Source organism: Leopardus geoffroyi, chromosome C1 (genome assembly GCF_018350155.1).
Source record: "Leopardus geoffroyi isolate Oge1 chromosome C1, O.geoffroyi_Oge1_pat1.0, whole genome shotgun sequence".
Taxonomy (NCBI): Eukaryota; Metazoa; Chordata; class Mammalia; order Carnivora; family Felidae; genus Leopardus; species Leopardus geoffroyi.
Window position 1 is genome coordinate 154,215,206 of NC_059328.1, and position 17,212 is coordinate 154,232,417.

At 37.0% G+C, this 17,212-nt stretch overlaps 1 protein-coding gene and 1 pseudogene across 11 annotated transcripts in view; one reads left to right on the forward strand and one right to left on the reverse strand.

Moving 5' to 3' along the window:
• COBLL1 (cordon-bleu WH2 repeat protein like 1) overlaps positions 1-687 on the reverse strand; it is a 172,767-nt gene extending 172,080 nt beyond the window's left edge. For 10 of the 11 annotated variants that reach the window (XM_045480039.1, XM_045480044.1, XM_045480042.1 and 7 more), the window contains exon 1: positions 258-580. In XM_045480039.1, coding sequence (XP_045335995.1) covers positions 258-346 — 89 coding nt within the window. In that variant the 5' untranslated portion in view covers positions 347-580. The other variant, XM_045480040.1, reaches the window with a different exon arrangement.
• Positions 688-9,024: 8,337 nt separating this feature from the next.
• On the forward strand, positions 9,025-10,465 carry LOC123596765 (annotated as a pseudogene).
• Positions 10,466-17,212: the final 6,747 nt, after the last annotated feature.

Consider the following 17,212-nt stretch of genomic DNA (forward strand, 5'->3'; position numbering starts at 1 on the left):
AATTCCTCTTTTCCCACCCAGGGCTCCTACTTTCTTTTCAGAAGGAGACAGTAGCGCGCCTGTTCTCTCCCGCGGCTTCCTCTCCCACTCTTCCCTCCCCCGGAGCGCGCGCTCGCAGTTGGTCTCTCAAGCCAGGACTTGAAGGAGGAGAGGGTGGCAGCCTCTCCCAGGCCGAGGCAGCGCCTCCCCCGCCCCGCGGGCAGGGTGTCGGACGCTCGCTGGGCGCCGCGGGGCCTTCCCCGAGCCGGCTCACTCACCCTGCCCCATTTCCCTGTCCAGAGCCCCGGAGCTCGCCACCGCCTCCGCCGGACGGCCACCTAGAAGTGGTGGTGAGGCTCGGCTGCATCGGAGCGAGAAAGGCAGCGAGCCGGGGACAAAAACTGGGGGCGAAGGGGGGGTGCCGAGGGCCGGGTAGGAATTTCCCTCCGCCCACCCCACCCCCGCCCCGGTTTCGGGTCTTTGGGGTCTGTCTGGGGAAGCCGAACGGAAAGGTAACTCCCACGCCGAGAGTTCCCAGTCCCGTCGCCAGGGCGTTGCTTCGGGAAGCCGGGCGCGCGGGGAGCCGGACAGGTGGGGAGGAAGGGTAGGTACCTGCCCGGTGAGGACTGGAGGGGAGGATCCCGGCTGCCGCGGAAGTGCGGAGAGAAACTCGCCGAACGGGGCCTGCAGCGTGCCCTCCCGGCGGTTCGACTTTTCACGTCCAGAGCGGTTTTTTTTTTTTTTTTTTTTTTTTTTTTTTTAGCTCCAACTTGACCTCTAACGTTGCTATTCGGTTAAAAGCGCACCTGTGACTGATTTTTCTAATCAGTGGCAGGTTTAAGCTTGTCCCGTCTTCAGAGGCATATTTCTTTCTTTCCTTCTTTTTAAGCATATAACAGCTGTGACATCAGGACTGGAAAATAGTGTCTGACGATAATCTAGAACAAATGATACATTTTATTCCCCTCTTGGAATTTTACGGGAATAAAAGAATCACAGACACAGCTGCGTGCTTGTTTGTACATTTTAGTTACCACGTGCATGCTCTGTAGATGATTCTTTACACCTGACAAACAGGTATATTTGCTTATCTCGTATATTGTAAGCGTCAGTTGTTGTAAGATGTAAGACATTTCTGATGGGTTCAAAAGCTTGCCTTCAGAAAAGTGTGAAATTAAGTTGTCCTTAAACTACGGTTTAAGAGTAAAAATATTTCAATAAAATAACTAAAAGACTAGGTGAAAAAAGCATCCTACAGGAGGCCTCTGCTGTGGTATTAGCATCAAGTAACAAATCTTAGCCACTTCACCCTAGTGATAGGATAACGTTTGACAGGTGACACAAATTAAACAGATATGTAAAACCAATGCTTCACTAAATGCCCCTTATTATTTAAACACTGCAGAAATCAAAAAGATTGCTGAAACTGACATACTAAATACCTAACAATATGCCATTTGTCTGTTGTGGGCAGTCATTCTATGTATTCCTTTCTGCACATAATACATTCCTTTCAATGTATCTTTACATATGGAAAGGGGAAAAAGTGGCCTAGTAAGATACTGAAACCATATCAGAAAAAGTTGCATTTTAGTCTCTAAACAACTCAAGTTGAAGAATTTCATGAATCAATCATGCCTCTAAATGACTTTTACAGTTGCTTGCACAGACAGTAATGCAAGCATTGAGTAACAGTGAAACTGAAGTCTATAACTTTCAATCACAAAATCAAGATTAAACATTAATTACTTTCAGCCTTAATTTATGACATGCTAATAATACTGACTCCATTAGTCTAACCTGAAACATAAAATATTTTCCTAACGTTTCATAACTGCTGAAGGCATTTTCAATGCTCACCAATTTTTCCTGTTCAACTTCTAGTTTTAGGCATAGGGGAGGATTACACTCTCCACACCACTGAAATTAGGTATGGTGATGTAACTTGTTTGAATAAGTAAATGTGAGCAGACATGAAATGTTTCATTTCCTGGTGGAATCACCTAAAGGCCAGTGCTTGACTCTATGCTCTCTTTCTTGCTGCTGCAATCATGAAAGTTGAGTATGAAGATGAAGGGGCACAGGACTGAAGTATCCTGGATTGCCAAGCATCACTTAGCCTTCCTTAGGTATAATCATGTTTGACAACTTTCCAAATCAATAATAGGCTAGAGCTCATATGGTACTAACCTAGATCCCTACAGCCTGCTAATTAGATGCATAGTTTATTAATAAAACAGTAATCATAGTTGCTATAAACTACCTCCTCTCAATCCTTCCCTCTGGTTATGCTAAACTATTGCAAAATTACCCGAGTTTCCAAAATTTTAGTTAATTTCTTTCTGTTTGGAAATCCTCCTCCTTCATTCCATTCAACCTTTCTTAATACATGTGCTTAGGTATTTTCTCATCTGAAAGACCTTCCTAACTGCACAGATAGAATTAGCCCCTTAGCCCCCAGTAAATTTTGTTAGGTGGGGCCAGAGCCCCATATGATATTTTCAGTTTTTCAGTTATACAGTAACAAGGTTTGGGTGGGGGGGGGGGTTCAGCAGTGAACTCGAGAGGCTATGTCTTATCCTTTATGTCCTGAAAGGGTTGCCCAAAACTCAGGAGGCTCTTCACAAATATGCGTGGAATGAATGAAGGAGTAAAGAGATACTTAGACTCCATTCCTCAGGGCAATTGTAAGAGGCAAGTGGGACCTTAAACCGGGAAAGGCCTTTTCAATTCAAAAGAATTGGCAGACCATTTTAAATGGAACAGATAGTGAGTTTGTCCCTCTAGGGAGAGAAGACTTATTCTCCATGTGTGGTCACCTACCTGCTCGTGTTGGTTTCAAAATCACCAGGTAGAAAGAAGATACATTTAGCTGTATATCTCTTTGAATGATAATTTAGGTTTCAAATTTCTGCTGGAGAGTATTAAAAGGGAAAAAGTTTTACATACCTAATAAATACGTATATGCTATATAAAAGCACACACTGTTTAAAGTGAGCAATGCAAAAATTGTTGGAGACTTAAAATTGGATTTGTCTAAATATTTTTTAAACTAATTGGGACAATGACAAGCTTTTTTAATGTTTAAGTATGTTTTTATTCAAGTATAAGTGCCATTGGAAAGATTTATTTAAACCACACTTCAGAGGTAGTAAATATCTTCCTATGCACTTCACTTTTGCATAATACTGCCTAAAGAAAGTGCTTCTTTTATATCATCCTAGATTGTGTATATGTGTGTGTGTGAGCTTTTGCACAGCAAGATCAGGGATGCTGTAAGGTAGTGTTCAACTTTAATGAACCTCTTCAGACTTTGAATTTCATGGAAGCTCTTTAATCTCAGGCAAGCATGTCTTTTTTAAAAAATTTCTTTTAAGGTCTTTTTGAGAGTTTATTGATGACAACAGGGAGCCAAAAGTCAGGACTTTATTCTCAAGTCTGAAATATATACAAAAATAGTTTATTATCATTTTATCTTCATATAGGTTTTTTTTTGCTTTCTTTTTTTTTTTTTTTTTTTTTTTTTATCATGTACAGAGTACTCCTACCTGACTTAAAACATAGAAAGTGTTGTTACCAGTCAGTGTCTTCCATACAAATACCTCATAAGAGAGTTTTATCCTAAAGTACCCAAATCCTTTTTTTTCTCTGGCAGCCAGGAATCCTAGTCAGGTTTTCTACTTAGTCACTACTGTCTTTATCTTTATCATTAGCATATCTGCTTTTCCTGCCTCTCTTCTTCTTATTTATCATCTTATTTTAATGCCTTTCACATTCAGACTGCCCACCAATAGATTCATGGGTGAAAATAAATTCGATAGATATATATGTTTTTGAAATATTGTGGTTTTTTTTACTTCAGGCATATCATAAGATAGCTATCTATCACAAGATAGCTATCCTATGAAAAATTCTCATTAATTTTTATTGAACACTTTTTCTCTTTGCATTGAAGACAAAAGCATTTGCAGGAATATGTAAAAAATGATTAAGTTTAAAAATGGTTGCATGTTTGTATGATGTCTAATGTATGTGATTATAATAAAACAGGTTAGTTTTGTCCATTGAAATTACTTCCAGAACAATTGTTAATTACATTTATTTAAAAGCAAATACAGGGGCGTGTGGCTGGTGTGGTTGGTGAAGCATGCAACTCTTGATCTCAGGGTTGTGAGTTCAAGCGCTATATTGAGCATAGAGCTTACTTAAAAAAAAAAAAATAGAAGCAGATACAGTAACTAAAGGTTGTATTATTTATATAGTTTTTAATAACCATGGTATTCATAGCCATTTCTTGTGTGAAGAATGTTCATAAAATTTTTAATTTGTGAAATAAATACTCAAATGAAATGGTACTATAATAATTATATTAAGTATTTCATACATGTTTCCTCTTTAAGTATTGTAGATCATACGTCTGTTCTTGGAGGGTTTGTGGGCTTGGAGAATTTTATATTTTTTATGCAGTTATTTCTATACTGTTAAACAGAGGAAGGAAGTCATATTTGGCTAAAACATTTCTAAAATATCAGTAAATTCCTATTTTTCCTCAATGAAGTTTGACATTTACTTGTATCAGAGTGTGAAGAAAATAAGAATGGTACTATTTATTTAAAAAAATGTAAATGTACACTTCATGGCCATATGTTTGGAATTATATCTTGTTATATCATTTATCTTTTGGGGGGGGTCATTTATAACCAACCACTCTAGAAACTAAAAGTACTGAAATAAATATACTTTCTTGTCTATTTTAATGAGCTTTTAACTTATATTTTATATTTTGAAACTTAGAAGATCATTGTGCTATTTTCTTAGCATAGAATTTCCAAGTAAATTACATATTATGAATTAATAATCACTGCAGGATCCCTTACCTCTCTTCCAACAGATAAAATTAAGCATTTTTTCAATCCTAATTATCAAAAGAAGAAATGCCTGAGTTTAGTATGCTGTGTCTCTTATAATAAATTAAACTGTATTTCTATATTATCACATGCATTTCTAAGTGAAGACTCTTTTTTTTACAATGCACACATTCCGGGATAGAGGTGAGGCCTCTGGAAGCATGCATGGGCATGCAGACATGTGAAATATTTAGTACTACAGGCACACAGGAGGGCAGTTTTCAGTGCCCATCCAAATTCCAAGCTACAGAGTCTGATATAGCAACAAAGTTGCCTAAAATCTATTTTCTTATTGCCTCTTTAAGATGTCCTTTTGTCAAAATGAATTTCTGCTTCTAGGGATTCTACAATTCTATCATTGGTTGGCAGTAATTGTCTTATTCATTGGAAAACAGTGAGCCCTTTTATGTCATTTAAGTATCAGCTCTGTTTAAAAGTAACCTTGTGATTTACAATTTAAACACCATTCTTATATGGATGTTTACGCTCTTTTCTTAAAAAAACAAAAACAGGCTAAGGAACAAAAAGTAAATTTAAATTATATCTATTTGATGTAATACAATTAACTAAATCTTTGTATCTAGCATTTTACTATTGCCTATTGGATTCTAAAGATAGCTGGGAGCTATTTTTCTCTCTTAAGGAGCATGGTAAACTCTTAACTGCTTGTTGGTTTCCACATATCTCAAAATATACAACTTTCTCCAAGGCAGTCACTGACTGGCTTTCCAGACATAAAACCTCACAAGTCTCAGCATATTTCATTCTGTCAGGACTCTGCATCCAACTTCTTTGCCTTTTCTCTTGGGAAGCTGAGAATGTGTGTGGTTAACTAAGTACCACAGCAGTTAAGAGCTCAGTCTCTGGAGCCAGACAGATTTGGGTTCACATCCCTGGCTTGGACACTCACTATCTAGGTAACATTAGGACAGTTGCTATTTCTGCAGAGAATAAGCATTCAGTGAAGGCAAGATAAGCATCCAATAAGGGGTAAGGAAACCCTTTTCTTAAAGAATGGGAGCCAACTGTGTTTTGGTTAAGGCCTGGTCTGTAGAGCAGAAGTCTTCCTGCTCCAAGCTGGGAGCTCCTGGCTTCTCGTGCCTGTGATGACCCTGGTCAAGTCATTCAACTGTTGAATCTTTGATTTCCTTAACTCTATAATGAGTCTGAGTTCTTTTTCTTTCCGTTCATGTTGAGTAATCAAGCTCCTTGCATTAAAAACTATATTGGATGTATGAATACGGACTATTGAACAAAACTTCACATTATAGCACCTTGCAAAGTGCTTTCATTCACTGAGTCTAGTTTGAGTCTTTTGAGTTTGCAGAGATAGACAGTTACATCTCTATTTTACCATTCTGGAAAATGAAGCAAATGACTTCCCTGAGGACGTAATACCAGAGAAGTGGCAAAACTAAGAGCAAAAGTTATTTTTTTCTACTTTATTATTGTTAGTAACATTGCAGTTACTTTGCTGTAAGGATAACACGTTGAGAAAAAAAACTGGGGTAGTCCACAGAACATTAATATTATTATATAAACATCATGCTGAATATCATTTCCCATCTCTAAATCCTAGGTCTAAGGTACTGGCCACCTAAGCCTGTCTAATCCCAAAAGACCTACTTTAGCTTGAGGAGACTTTGAGGTTGTTAATGTTTCCAGTTTCATCCAAGAAATATGAAGGTCATAAAGGCAAAACAGAAAAGTTTAAAGATGATCAGAAATCCAGATGCATTCTGGAGTGAGCCACCCTTGACCAAACCAAGAACAAAGGTACTCTAAAATGTGATTGGTTTTTATTAATAATCTGCCTACTAGAGGACCACAGAACCACACAGACATTCTGAAAACTATATAGAATAGTGTTAAGTTGAATAGGATTTCTCTTATACCTATCAAGGTCCATTCTATGAGGGATTTGCAGCTAAATTAATTACACTGCATATTTCCTCCTACTTACAAGGGGGAAAATTACCTGGATATCAAAGGCAGTCAGTCAAGGAAAATAACTCAAAACTGTGTATTTGGCATATGGATAATATGATATAAAGAACACACTACCAAAAGTCCTGCTAGTGTGTAGAAGTTACTATATCTAGTACACGTCAGGCATGGGTTTTTTTTTGAACATTAATTATTGGCTACTTTAACTATTTTGCTCTGGTGACTGTGGTGACTGTGGGAAAATGTGATAGGATAGCAGAAAGGGGTGGAATTATAAATCGATTGTACATATTTGAGTGTGTCAACTTTGAGTCTTTTTTTATATGTGAATGAGGAAAATAATACCTATTTCATTAACAGACTGAGCAGAATGCCTAGTAGGGTAGTCAGGCAGCTTTGATTAAAAAGGTATTTGAAAAAAAAGATACTAGAAGGAGCTGTGCAGATCACTGTTGACTGAAATATTTTCTTCTGGGTTCATGATATTTATCAGACAGGGGCGCCTGGGTGGCTCAGTCGGTTAAGCGTCCGACTTTGCCTCAGGTCATGATCTCGAAGTTTTGAGTTCGAGCCCCACGTCAGGCCCTGACAGCTCAGAGCCTGGAGCCTGCTTCGGATTCTGTGTCTCCCCCTCTCTCTGCCCCTCCCCAGCTCACAATCTCTTTCTCAAAAATAAATATTAAAAAAAATTTTTTTAATTATATAATATTTATCAGACATCACAAGATACCTAGGTAGAAGACAAGACTTGTGTAAGGTGATTTTCCTTGGTGTGTTCTTATATGATTATATATTTACAGGAGCTACTGTACAAATTTCAGGGGCACCTGGATGGCTCAGTCAGTTAAGTGTCTGATTCTTGGTTTCCACTCAGATCACTATCTCATGGTTCATGAGTTCAAGCCCCATATTAGACTGTCTGTTGTTAGTGTGGAGCCTGCTTTGGATCCTCTGTCTCCCTCTCTCTCTCTGCCTCTCCCACTTGCGTGTGTGTGCACTCTCTTTCTCTCTCTCTTTCTCAAAAATAATAAACATTTTAGGGGCGCCTGGTTGGCGCAGTTAGTTAAGCATCAGAGTCTTGATTTAGGCTCAGGGAACCCCACCTGGGGCTCTGTGCTGATGGCTCAGAGCCTTCTTGGGATTCACTCTCTCACCCTGTCTTTCTGCCCCTTCCCTACTTGTGTGCGCATGCTCGCTGTCTCTCTCTCAAAATAAATAAAAACTTCAAAATAATAAAAAATAAATAAGCATGAAAAAATTCCTGGGTAGTATATATATTCTAGAACTTTAAAGTTTTCTGTTATAATAAATAAGGTGGATTACTTTGGTCAGCAAGAACAAATATTCTCATACAAAGATCTGGGAATGGACTGAGTAAATACATAGTTATCTTTAGAATAAAAACATGATAATGGAATTAAGATGTTCTTTCTGAGGGTGCAAATGGAATGATATACAAACATTATCAGTTTTAACCTCTGAATTCCCTGACTGCATGGGAACTATTTATGACAGTCAGTGCCTTTTGTTTGAAATGTTACTAAAACATAGTGTTACATCTAGAAAATGTGAGGCTACTTTCTATATATTTTGATTTGGATTAAGTATTGCCTCATAGCTCCAGGCATGATTCTTATGCATGTTATAAATTTTGCAATCTGCCAATGCTATAGAACAAGCTGAGTTATTGCTAACATTATTTCAATACACAAAGAGCTTCCTTCCCATCCTTTCTGAAATATCTCACTTTTTTTTTGTTTTTTAAATAATGTTAGGGGAAGTTGAGGAATTTAAAAAGTGAGTTGGTAGAACATGCTAATAGTAGCTTTGGAATACAATCCTTCCATTCATGAGTTCTATGCTTCAACTGACATTGACTGTAGAAGTCTAGCAAAAAACCAATACATTACCTAGTTATTTCAGCATTAGCCTCTCTTCAAACTTCAAAGTCAAGGAATTCAGTGAAGCTAGTCATTTTACAATTATAGTTTTATTAGTGATAATTCATAATCCCATATCTGGAGGAAAGTTTGGAAAATTATTTTGTAATTTTTAGTTTCTGCATCAATAAAATGGTGATAAATTAGTATGCTATTTTTTATTAAGATGTTGAGGTTTTTACTTTATTTTTTTTATAAAGATTTCATTTTTAAGTAACCTCCACATCCAGCCTGGGGCTGGGAACTCATACCCCGGAGATGAAGAGTTACAGGCTCTACCGGCTGAGCCAGCCAGGTGTCCCCAGTTAGTATGATATTCTTTGTTCTAAGGTTTGAATTATGAATAAATAAGAAATGATTGTACGCTACAAAAAAAGTCTAACTGTAACAGGTAGGAATTATGCAATGTTAAATCTGAGAAAGAACCATCCATTACATTTCTTGGAAAACCAACACTTAGAAAATAGGATTGTCAGGTTTAATAAATAAAAATACAGGATGCCCAGGGGCTGGACTTGTGGCGGGGCAGGCTGGGATCTTCAGCCTGGGTCAACCTTCGCTCCCACAGGTCTGCCAATAGTATTCTGCCCCTGCTGGACCATGTGCCCCTCACTGCTCCTCGCACTGGGTCAGCTGTCACCAGGCTCCGCGCTGCACCCACCCCACCATCCAGCCTCTGCGGTGCGACAGCACACCCAGGAAGAAAAAGCTTTTGTTGCATTCCTGAATGATGAAATTAAGGAGAAAAAGAAGATAGAGAAGAATTAAGTCCCTCCCCAAGATGTCTGGAGGTTGGGAGCTGGAAGTGAATGGGACACCAGCCAAATTAGTGTGGAAAGTTACTGGAGAAAAGATCAGTCACTTTCAACATTAACAATAGCATCCCACCGACATTTGATGGGGAGGAGGAGCCCTCCCTAGGGCAGAAGGTTGAACAACAGGAACCTGAATTGACGTCCGCTCCTAATTTTGTGGTTGAAGTTATAAAGAATGTTGGTAAGAAGGCCCTATTCCTGGACTGTCACTATCCAGAAGATGAGGCTGGGCAAGAAGAAGGAGAATGACATTTTCTCCCTCAGGGAGGTGAGCTTTCAGTCCATGGCAAGTCTGTGTGGAAGGACATGAATTACACGTTCAACACCGATTCTCTGGACTGGGCCTTATAGTGACTACCTGATGGATTTTGTGGCAGGCGGAGGTGTGGATACCACTTTTGCAGGTGAGTTGATGGAGCTCAGCACAGCCCTGGAGCACCAGGAATGCATTGCTTTTCTCCAAGATCTCGGAAGAGATCTCAAGAGCCAATAGAGCAGACAAGATGTTGAATACCTTTAGTTTATGCCAGGCATTGTCCAGGGAACAAACCTACTGTGAAGCCAGACACACACGTACTTCAAAATGGTTTTCGTCTCATTCATTATCATTAAAAATAACCCAACTTAAATCATTTCCATTGCCCTCTTAGTTACTGTTCACTTATTTCTTCCCTACAAATATGGTATTCCTAGATGTTTGTATAACATAAGACAATAAAATTGATTTATCTCCTCCAAAAAAAAGTGCCCAGTTAAATTTGGATTTCACATAAACAGTGAATATTTTTTGGCATAAGTATGTCCCATGCAATATTTAATTATACTAAATAATGATTTGTTGTCTATCTGAAAATCAAATTTAACTGAGCATCCTGTATTTTATCTGACAACCCTCCCGTAAAGGTATCATAATTCTTTTTGAAAGGCTTACAGCTAACTATATGCTGATGGCAGGAGTAAAATCTGAACAATTAAGGAGTTTACAGACACTCCTACAAAGGACTGTTATATAGTAGAATGTTTTAGAAAATAAAATAACCATATTTTATGACTATAATTTCGTAAGAAACTGAAAACAATCTAATTGTTTAAAGTGGAAAGCTTTGGAGCACCTGGGTGGCTCAGTCAGTTGAGCATCTGATTCTTGATTTCAGCTCAGGTTGCAGTCCCATGGTCATGGTCCCACAGTCATGGGATCGAGCCCCACACTAGGCTCTGCGTTGAGTGTGGAACCTGCTTCGGACTCTCACTCTCTCTCTCTCTCTCTCCCCCCCCCCACTCTCCCCCACTCGTATGCTCTCTCTGTCTCTTTCTAAAAATAAAAAAATAAAATAAAATAAAATGGAAATCTTTGGATCTATTGACTCTAGTTACCAAGCTCTGAATTACTTTATTCTCTCAGAATTTAAAAAGTACTTACTTTTACAAATAAATTTCTTTTTAAATTTTTGCTAAAACATTAGAAGCTCAATCAGTCATCGCTATTAACCAGAGCTGAAAAGCAGCTATTCCTCAAAGCATGTTTTCTGAATACTTCTAGTCAATAATTCAAGTCATTTTTAAGTAAAGTCTTAGCTAAGAAAAAGTAAGAATTAGAATTATTTAGTATCATCTTATAGCCCTATTCTGACCTACACTTAATGTTTTAGATTATCACTTATTTTATAATATATTATCACAAGCTATCTTTATTCATTTTTGTCAGTAACTTAAATCTAAGACTTCAGCACTAACCTGTTGAGTTGCAGAGACACAGACAGGGATGTCACCTAGTTTCCTTGAAACTGAGGCAGGGGCTCTTCAGTTGGCCTTACCTTGTGAGGTCACTGTGGCCCGAAGATCTTAGGTTTCTTCATTTAGCCTTAAGTACATTTCTCCTTTTCACATAAATTCTTAATTTAATCATTTTATATGTTTTCAAAATTATAGATATAAAGTTGGCAATATCCTATTTGTTCAATTCTAAAAAAGCTGTAATTATGTCACTTTTTTTCATTCTAGCGGCATTTGCTTATGTCATCCATCTTTTATTCTTGTTAATCTTGCCAGAAGCATGTTGATTTTATAAGGCTTTAGTAACCAACTTTTGGCTTTGTTGATCTCCACTGCATGTTTATTTCCACATTTTTAAAATGAAATGCGTTGCTCTGTGAAGTGGCCCTGGGTAAAGGTTCAATTGGGGTTAGAAGGCAACTTATCAGGCAGGTTATAGAGATGATACCATCCTGAGTGAGAAGTTGGACCAATGTTTTAGGCACCCTCTAAATTTAAGAATCTTTGTTTTTGAGAGCTGTGTTATTTAGCAAGAATAGTAGATGTAGCTAGCTCCAAATGATAACTTCTTTCATAAAAGGATTCCTTTCAAATATGAAGTAAGGAAACATGATCAAACTAAAAGATCTTAAAATTCTATAAAAGAGATTTTATTAAGAATACAAACTACAACACATGATACCTCCCAACAAACCTTAAGGAAAAAAAAATCTCTTACCAATGTTGTGATAATAATATGTTTGATATTTTTTATATTTACTTTTAAATGGTAAAGAACTCTATATATTTTAAAGATATAATTAATTCTTGTGACATGCTTGTAAGGCAAAGAGAAGGCATATTTAATTCTTATTTTACAGATGAATAAAATGTGACTCAAATTTATTATAGCATTTCCCAAGGACACAAATACTGGACGAGTAGTACTTAAAGTCTGCATATTTTTAGTAAAGAACACAGTACATTAGCTTACCTTAATCCCAGAAACTATTTTTAAATTATTTAAGGAATATAACATTATTTCCAGTTATTTTATTTTATTTTATTTTATTTTATTTTATTTTATTTTATTTTAGAGAGAGTATGAGTGAGTGGGTGGGGGAAGTGGCAGAGAAAGAGAGAGAGAGAAGCTTAAGCGGGCTCCATGCTGCACACAGAGCCCAACACAGGGCTCAATCTTTGACCCTGGGATCATGACCTGACCTGAAATCAAGAGTCCCACACTCAACCGCCTGAACACTCAGGTGTCCCTCCAGTTATTTCAGTATTAGATTAAAGTTATTCTAATCACTAATAATTTATCAATAATACTAGAATCACTATAAAAATAATAAAGTAAAAATTGGAATGTTGGACTGAAATGTTCTTCAAATTTCTCTATAAAAATAATCAATCATGCCAAATGGCATTACCCAAAAGTACTATTTTATAAGAAAAGTACAATATACAGATACAAGTCTCTTAAATCTTAAGACTAGGTCCCAAAATCGGTGACCGTATATACTGAAATCCTTTAAGAAAGGATAAATAGATAAATCACTTTAAAAAAGAATATATCAGGGGTGCCCGGGGGGCTCAGTCAGATGAGTGTGCAACTCTTGATTTTGGCTTGGGTCATGATCCCAGAGCTTAAGATTCTCTCTTTCCCTCTGCCCCTCTTTGCTACTCGCACATTCTCTCTCTCTCTCTCTCTCTCTCTCTCTCTCTCTCAAATAATAAAAAAGAGAGTCACCTGGGTGGCTTAGTTGGTTAAGCCTCTGACTTTGTTTCAGGTGATGATCTCAGGGTTTGTGAGTTCAAGCCCCGCATTGGGCTCTGTGCTGACAGAGCCTGGAGCCTGCTTCAGTTTCTGTGTCTCCCTCTCTCTCTGCCCCTCCCCTGTTTGCACTCTGTCTCTCTCTCTCTCTCAAAAATAAATAAACGTTAAAAAATTTTTAAAATAATAAAAAATACATCAAAATGCTATTCATTTTTGTCATATTATTTTTACTAAAGCTGTCTCTATTGTGTAAAAGCTTACAGGAGATGATATTAAGTACTTAGTACTTCTGAGTTTTAGTTGCTAAATGGGGATAGATTGAGGAGCTATTAAAACAACAGTTGGGGGGCGCCTGGGTGGCGCAGTCGGTTAAGCGTCCGACTTCAGCCAGGTCACGATCTCGCGGTCCGTGAGTTCGAGCCCCGCGTCGGGCTCTGGGCTGATGGCTCAGAGCCTGGAGCCTGTTTCCGATTCTGTGTCTCCCTCTCTCTCTGCCCCTCCCCTGTTCATGCTCTGTCTCTCTCTGTCCCAAAAATAAATAAACGTTGAAAAAAAAAATTAAAAAAAAAAAAAAAAAAACAACAGTTGGGTGGCAAGTGGGAGTATTTGTGGGGTTTGGTAACTATTTTTACATTATCAGTAGCATACATTTACTATTTAGTATTATCTATTTAGTTTTATTTATTCATTTAGTTTTATTTATACATTTTAGCATTATAACAGTATTATATATTTATTATTTACTTTTATTTACTTATTCATTTACATTTGCTATTTAGATATTTAATAAAAACATGGTAATGAAAATTAATATCCTGACCTAAACACACTATTTGTTACTTGATAAATGCGTATTGTAATGATCTACACCAATAAGAAATGTCAAGATCCAAATATAGTCTCGATAAAAATCCTGAAACATTCTGATCCCCATTTTGACTCTCAGAGAGGTAGGATGTCGTGCCCAAGGTCCCAGATTAAGGAGCAGAGCCAATATTTGAATGTAAATTCAAGATGTTTTATTTATCATTGGCCACTAATTATGTTAACAAAAGGTTAAAAGATAAACATCTTTTAAAGCAGAGGTTAAAAGATAAACATCTGTCTTATACAGAAGGCCATAATTATAGAATTTATTAATTCTGTGATATTTCTAGGATTTGGTCTTTATCAGTGATGGAGGATTTCAAACCTGGCTGAGCTTGTACCTATTAAATCACTTGTACATATTAATTTGTATTTTGTATTAAAATTGTACATATCACTTGTACATATTAAAAATATTGATTCCCAGTGTTCCCAACTTCTCCCTCCTTGCCCTTCCATGTGCACAGCCCAAGTGTGAGGTACTCTCACATCAAAATATGAGAACCTCTGTGTTAAACCGTAGTCAAAAAAATCTGTCACTGCCCCTCATTTGTCTCCCCTGAGACAGAAATTGGTGGAGATGTCAAATAACCGTGAGATTCCTGACTGTAGACAGAATGTCTTAAGGGTGTCAATATCCCCAGCGCTTAGCACAGAGTTTAGTGTGCATGAGATCCATCATACATTTGTTAAAGTGAAAAAGTAAAAAAACAAAGAATAAACAAATTTCCTGCCTTCTAGCAGCTTGTTCCCCTTCCTGGGTGTGAGGAGACATGTGCACGGAAAAGCACAGCAGCACAACAGGTGCTCAGAAAGCAAGTGCTCCAGAAGTTCTGAAATCTGTGGAAGGCTTTGTTAAAGAGGCCTCAATAGATGTACATTTGGATAGATAAAATGCAGATGCAAAAACATTCCTGACTGTGGAAGCAAGCGGCTTGACCTAATGTGTAGTAATTGAAATGAGTTCTCAATCTGAGACATAACATGGACCCAATCTAACGGGGGCATTTGTGGTTAGAAAACTGAAGAATGAAATGTGAAAACTCAGGGAGAACTTTGAACTTAAGGATGGGATGTGTATATCATATAAAGGCCAGGTTTATTTTCTAAATGATAATTTTTAAAATGTATAACTGAGTGAATATTCAGGGCACAGCCTTGAGAGTTTCACATATACTCAAGAGAGCAAAGGGAAATCGCTAGCTTTCCAAAGCAGGTTTTTTGGGGGAGAGTAAAATGATGCTGTCCTTTTTACCTGCTTATACTAATGCATAGAAGTGGTTAGACAAAGTTCAGGAGTATGTCATTTCTGACAAATTTTCATTGCTGTATATTTCTCGGTTGAGGGTTTCTTTTTAGGACTTCAACCTTGTTTGGCAGGCAGACAAAGAATTACTTCTAAATGAATGAAAATATCTTTGTTGACTTTATTTTTCTCATCTCTGAGTCCGGTCCTAATTAATACTGGACCCATAATTTTGGGTTTCATATAAACTTTTTGAGGAAACTCAGCCACTTTATGGCTTCACTTACCCTCTGTTTTTAGTAACTCCCAAATCTACACCAATAGTTATCCCAATTTTACATCCAATCAATAATAATTTAAATTATTTAATATATTGGATATTTAAGTTGCAAAAATTTACAAGTTGAAATTTGAGTTCATCAGATTTTCCTAAGCAGAAAGAAACTACCAGAACATCATTATCCAAAGCAAACCAAGGACAGACCCTCCTCTAATTGTCTTGAGTTGCTTAAGTCCATGTGTTTTGCTCTAATGTGAGATGGTGCAGGGGTGACTCACTAATTGACTAGTGATTGGTTTTCTTCCAGGTAAAAATTAAAGAAAGGTCAATTTTCTTGCAAATCTTAAGTTTTGAGTATTTGATAAGTGAATGCATAAATGGGAATGAATGTGATTTTCTATTGTATATAATTTTTTAGGGTTTTCTATATATAGTATCATGTCATCTGCAAATAGTGAAAAATTTACTTCCACCTTACTAATTTGGATGCTTTTTATTTCCTTTTCTTATTTGATTGCTGTGGCTAGGATTTCCAGTACTATGCTTAGTAAAAGTAGTGAGAGTGGACCTCCTTATCTTGTTCCTGGTCTTAGAGGAAAAACTCTCACTTTTTTACCTTTGAATATCGTGTTAGCTGTGGGTTTTCATATATGATCTTTATTATGTTGAGGTATGTTTCCTCTTAACCTACTATGTTGAGAGTTTTTATCATGAATGGATCTTGTACTTTGTCAAATGCTTTTTCTTCATCTATTGAGATGATCATATGCTTTTTATCCTCCCTCTTATTAATGTAATATATCATGTTGATTGATTTGTGATTATTGAACCACCTTTGAATCCTTGGAATAAATTCCATTTGATTGTGATGAATGATTTTGCTTAATGTATTGTTGGATTCATTTTGCTAATATTTTGTTGAAGATTTTTGCATCTGTCTTCATCAGGAATATTGGCCTATAATTTTCTCTTTTTTGTAGTGTCTTTATCTGGTTTTGGTATCAGGGTAATGCTGGCCTCATAGAATGAATTTGGAAGACTTCCTTCCTCTTCTGTTTTTTGGAATAGTTTGAGAATACATATTAACTCTTCTTTAAATGTTTGATAGAATTCACCTGTGAAGCTATTTGGTCCTGGACTTTGCTGTTAACTTTTTTCTTTTTCTTTTTTTATTATTATATAATTTACTGTCAACTTAGCTAACATACAGTATATACAGTGTGCTCTTGGCTTCAGGAGTAGATTCCCATGATACATCACTTACATACAACACCCAGTGCTCATCCCAACAAGTGCCCTCCTTAATGCCCATCACCCATTTTCCCCAGCTTCCTGTTCTTCCACCCCCATCAACCCTCAGTTTGTTCTCTGTATTTAAGAGTCTCTTATGGTTTGCCTCCTTCTCTGTTGTGGATTTTTTGATTATTGATTCAATTTAATTGCAAGTAATTAGTCTGTTCAAATTTTCCACTTCTTTCTGATTCAGTTTTGGGAGGTTATATGTTTCTAGGAATTTATTTATTTCTTCTAGGTTATACAGTTTTTTGGCATATAGTTTTCTTTTTAATATTCTCTTATGATTGTATTTCTCTGATGTTTGTTATTTCTTCTCTCTTATTTGTGATTTTATTTGAGTCCTCTCTCTTTTTTTCTTTATGAGTCTGGCTACAGGTTTATCAAATTTGTTGATCTTTTCAGG